Below are 5,194 nucleotides of genomic sequence, written 5' to 3'. Positions count from 1 at the left end.
CAATATTTGTATGACATAATTGTTGAAATAATAAATAAAAATGACATTATTTAATCGTAAAAATATAAGTTTTTTAAATTGATATATATATCGATTGAATACGAAAATAATATTAATTACGTACAAAATTCAATCGATTTTGTTACACAATTAATCGACTGAATAAGAAAATACTTTTGTTGTTTTGCGAAATTCAATCGATTGTGTAACAATTCTAATTGATTGAATTTTGAGAAAACTCATTCCAATTGATTGAATTTTGAGAAAACTTATATCGATTGTGTTGTACCTCTAATTGATTAAATTACCAAAAAATACTATTTGTACAGATGTAACGGATCAAAGACAAAATAATTTGTTGATTCGCATTGCCAAAATATTTATAAAAATTATGATTAATAAAAGATCTATTTTATTTTTATTTTTATTTTTAATTATTAATAAACATAATAAATAATAATAAAATAATAATTTATAAAATAAATAATAAATTTAATAATTAAATAATATATAAAACATTAAATTGTAATTAAAATTGAATAAATATTATTTAATAATTATTAAAAAATTAAAAAAACATATTTTATTATTAAATTATTTAATGGTCCAAAGGATTAACCGTCAAATCCTATGCCTGGTAACACACATTTTGGAGATTGTTTCTTCTTCTTTTAATCTTTCTAACAAGCTCATTTTGGACTCCAATTCCGAAAGTCTTTGCTTCAAGGTGAGGTATTCTATCCCTCTTTAACAGAAAATCGCACAAACCCTAAATCACTCTCTTATTCATCATTCACCATTCACAGCGCCTCCATTCTCATCCCCCGTCCGCGATTCACGACCATTGCCTCAAGCTGCGTCGTCTCTCCGTTTCGTGGTACGATTTTCTGCTTCCATGTTCTTCTTTTTTGTCTGTTTTCCCTGTAAGTTCTAATAATAGTTCTTCAGACAGTGCTGAAGTTTGCATTGAAGGAAAAAAAAGAAATAAAAAACAATAAAACCAAAATTAGTTTTCCGTAGAGAAGGAGTCTTTGAAATCTGAATGTAGCATATACAGGCACAGTGGAAAAGTAGAAACTTTCTCAACTCAACTATAACATGCTTTTGTTTTGCTGCAGCAAAATGCCTTTGATGTATAGATTTAACATACCTTAATCTCAAGTATAATTGATGATTTCACATCTTGCTTGATCCACTCCTTTTCCAGAACGTGGTTTGTTTTAACATGTTCTTCTTGCTAGTTTAAAGAAACATTTTCTGCCCTAATAGAAGGGGATAGGAAAATTCTGGATGCAACGAAAAAAAAAAGTAAGTATTCGGATTCAACAATGAGTACTTACCACTGATCTAGGAGTTGAACCATGAATCCTACTCCCCTGTTTTTTCACAAGACTTTTAATTTTAAAGTGAGTGTGTTAATCATCTCTAAACGCTAACCTTTGCATCATGAAGAACTATCTCCATAGTTATGTTTGAACTTTGAACCTCACTTTTGTTTAACCTTGACAGGAACAATTCCTTCTTCCATGGAAAAAAAAGTTCCACCCTTGAGAAGAAGGCTGAATTTGTTCTATATATATAAAAACATTTTGGTGGGAAAATAGATATGAAAAACCCTGGACACCTATTTGCAAAAAAATCAAATAAAATATAGGGAGATAAGATAGATAGATAGAAGAATATTATTACCTAAATTTCAGAGGTCAATGCATGATTTTAGAAATAGGGGGTCAGGTTTTTATTTCATCAAACCTCAAAAGGGGTGATTCATGTGTGTAATTTGCCTTTGGTTTTATGATGATACTTTTACAGTGTATTTGATAAACTTGATTTTCATTTGAAAAACTGCCATCAACTAAACCCACCTAATGTGAACAAACGTTTTTCTCTTTATGCACTTGCCATTTGTGGTTGCTAATGCTGGACGATATATACCATGGACAACACCGACGAAAAAAGTATATGTTTCACTACTGCAACCAATCTGAATTATAGAATAGAAAATTTGATCCAACAAGTCTTAATTAATGCAAGGCTTAAATGTTCAGATTATTTAAATGTTAAAATTATTAAAACTGATTTAATCTGCACCTACTTGTTTTTTTCATGCAATCACAAATTAAATGATAGTAATGCAGAAGTTGCTACTTTTGCTTCTTATTTCCAAAACTCATGTTATAAATGTTTTGTTGTAGAGTTTTTTCCAACAGGAGCCATGGCTACAACTCATCTTGCTGCAACAACAGAGTCACTTGCTCTTGCTGTTGAGGCCAAAGACCCATCTGAGGCTATTTCTATTCTTTATCGTGTACTTGAGGATCCTTCTTCCTCATCTGAAGCTCTGCGTATGAAAGAGCAGGCGATCACAAACCTTACTGACCTTCTAAGGCAAGAGAATAGAGGAGAGGATCTACGCGGCCTTCTCACACAATTGAGGCCCTTTTTCTCAGTGATACCCAAGGCAAAAACTGCAAAGATAGTTAGGGGGATAATTGATGCAGTTGCTAAAATCCCAGGGACATCTGATCTTCAAATTTTGCTTTGCAGAGAAATGGTGCAGTGGACTTATGCTGAGAAGCGTACATTCCTGAGGCAGCGAGTCGAGGCAAGACTTGCAGCACTTCTAATGGAAAATAAGGAGTATTCAGAAGCTTTGACTCTTCTGTCAAGCTTGATCAAAGAGGTTAGAAGATTAGATGACAAGCTTCTACTCGTAGACATAGACTTGCTGGAAAGCAAACTACACTTCTCATTAAGAAACCTTCCAAAGGCGAAAGCCGCGCTAACTGCAGCAAGAACTGCTGCTAATGCCATTTATGTGCCTCCGGCACAACAAGGTGCCATAGATCTGCAGAGTGGAATACTTCATGCTGAGGAGAAGGATTATAAAACTGCATATAGTTATTTCTTTGAAGCTTTTGAGTCTTTCAATGCACTTGAAGATCCAAAGGCTGTTTTCAGCCTGAAATATATGTTGTTGTGTAAGATCATGGTAAATCAGGCTGATGACGTTGGTGGAATCATATCTTCTAAAGCCGGGTTGCAATATGTTGGCCCTGACTTGGATGCAATGAAAGCTGTTGCAGATGCTCATTCTAAGCGATCACTGAGATTGTTCGAGATTGCTCTGCGGGACTACAATGCCCAGTTGGAGGAAGACCCAATCGTCCATAGGCACTTACAATCCTTGTATGATACCCTCTTGGAACAGAATCTTTGCAGGTTGATTGAGCCGTTCTCAAGGGTTGAGATTGCACACATTGCTGAGCTCATTGAACTGCCTATGGATCACGTGGAGCGGAAGTTGTCTCAGATGATCTTGGACAAGAAGTTTGCGGGGACATTGGATCAAGGTGCCGGATGCCTCGTCATATTTGACGACCCCAAGACTGACGCGATATATCCTGCAACTCTGGAGACCATTTCCAATATTGGGAAAGTTGTCGATAGTCTTTATGCTAGGTCTGCCAAGATAATGGCATGAGCTTTCTTGTTACTCAACACAATACTTGTCCATGTTTACTTCTTGATGAAATCAAGCTTATGAATTGTTTGGTATTTCGAATTTTTTCAACCCAAAAATGTGGTACACCTCTTACATTATCTGCTATGATTGTGTCTTATAGCTGAACAACTTGATTTGGAGAGTTGCAATGAGAGTTGCAATCAGTCAAACGTGCTTAAATTTATGCAATAAGATGCATCAATTTGGCAGTTAGGTTTGCAGTTAAATTTATGCAGTTTGTGTGCTTATAATCTTAATGAATTTAATTGGATTCTCTATTACATTTTCATTTTAAACTCTCATATTCCATTCCTCTAGCAGCGTTAGTCAAGGTTAGTAACAAAAATAAAAAATTTAATTTAAAATTTAAAGATGAAATAAAAAATGGACTAAGAAAATATAAGGTGTAATTGTGTAAACATTTCGTTACACACAGACAGTAAACCTGATATATGTTTCTTTTTTATTTGGAATAGTATTCTGTCAATGAGATATCACACAAAAATATAAATAATTTTAAAACTGTACATATATCAGATTTATTTTATATAAATAAAGAAAATCCCACCCAGCCCAGTGTTAAAACATTGAATATATTATTTTTCCTGTACTCAATATAGTAAAATTGCTTGTATATTGTTTTAATATATGTGATATATATTTTAATAATATCCACAATATATCAGTACAAGAAATACGTCGAGTATAATTAGATTTATCGTCGGATTTAGCGTCTTGAGTTATTGTCGGATTTACCGATTGATTTATAGAAGGTTTTGTGATAGAATTTGTTATGTCAAATAATTACCGGTGGATTAACTTTTTCAACGGTAAATTCGTGGGTAATACTTGGCAGAAAATGTGAAGGAATAGACGCGAACTTTAACGTCGGATTTACCGTCGGTAAAATCCAGCAGTAAGTCTTTTTAGTTAAACGTTGCGTTTTGATGACACGCAATAAATTACCATAAGATTTATTCGACGGTAATCAAACTTAAAATTGAGAGCACGAATGCTTTCCTCCTTTATTTCGAAAAGCCTCTCTCTCTAAACCCCTCTTCTCTGTTTCTCTCTCTACCCGTTTCCGTTGTCGCCGCTCCAGCCCGCCACCACCGCTCCAGCCTCGGTCTCTCACCACCATCTCTCCTTCTCACGGAAACTAGCCAGTTCCCTGTCGCCGCACCACACCGTTGTCATCGCCGTCCAGCACTGTCGCCGCTGTATCTCCTTCCGTCACCGCATATTCCATGCATCTTCCTCTTATATAAATTATAATTTAAAATTTATTTACATGTTAATTTAGGGATTAGTTATATGTTAATTTAGGGATTTAGGATTTGATTAATATGCTATTTAGGATTTATGAATTTCGGGTTTAGGTTTTATTCGTATTTGTTATTAGTTATTATAAAATAGGATTTGTGTTTATTATGTTAGATTTGTGTTGATTGTTCTAGTTATTAAAATTGGTTTGATAATGAAGAAATTAAAATAAATTATATGATTTAGTTTGTTTATTTTACAAAATTAGATTGCTTTAAATATCTATTAATGGTTCCACTAGGTAGCAATGGAAATTGTGAACAACGCGAATAATGGGTTACAATTCTGGCCCAACCAGGTTAAAAACAAAAAATTCCACTCCCAATCACAAATTAACCTCCCAAAAATTCTATTTTTACCTTTTAC

General features: G+C 33.9%; 1 protein-coding gene across 2 annotated transcripts; it reads left to right on the top strand.

Annotated features, from left to right (window-relative positions):
• The first annotated feature begins 620 nt into the window (after nucleotides 1-620).
• Nucleotides 621-3,714, top strand: LOC112716189 (26S proteasome non-ATPase regulatory subunit 11 homolog). 2 transcript variants are annotated; one of them, XM_025768054.3, is made up of 3 exons: nucleotides 621-727; nucleotides 807-877; nucleotides 2,196-3,714. In XM_025768054.3, the coding sequence occupies exon 3, from the start codon at nucleotides 2,216-2,218 to the stop codon at nucleotides 3,482-3,484; it is 1,269 nt and encodes a 422-aa protein (XP_025623839.1). In that variant the 5' UTR covers nucleotides 621-727; nucleotides 807-877; nucleotides 2,196-2,215; the 3' UTR covers nucleotides 3,485-3,714. The 2 variants fall into 2 exon arrangements, with proteins under 2 accessions (XP_025623839.1, XP_072061343.1); XM_072205242.1 differs by having other exon boundaries at nucleotides 687-877.
• Nucleotides 3,715-5,194: the final 1,480 nt, after the last annotated feature.

Source organism: Arachis hypogaea, chromosome 10, assembly GCF_003086295.3.
Source record: "Arachis hypogaea cultivar Tifrunner chromosome 10, arahy.Tifrunner.gnm2.J5K5, whole genome shotgun sequence".
Classification (NCBI taxonomy): Eukaryota; Viridiplantae; Streptophyta; class Magnoliopsida; order Fabales; family Fabaceae; genus Arachis; species Arachis hypogaea.
This window is presented reverse-complemented; position numbering and strand designations above follow the sequence as displayed.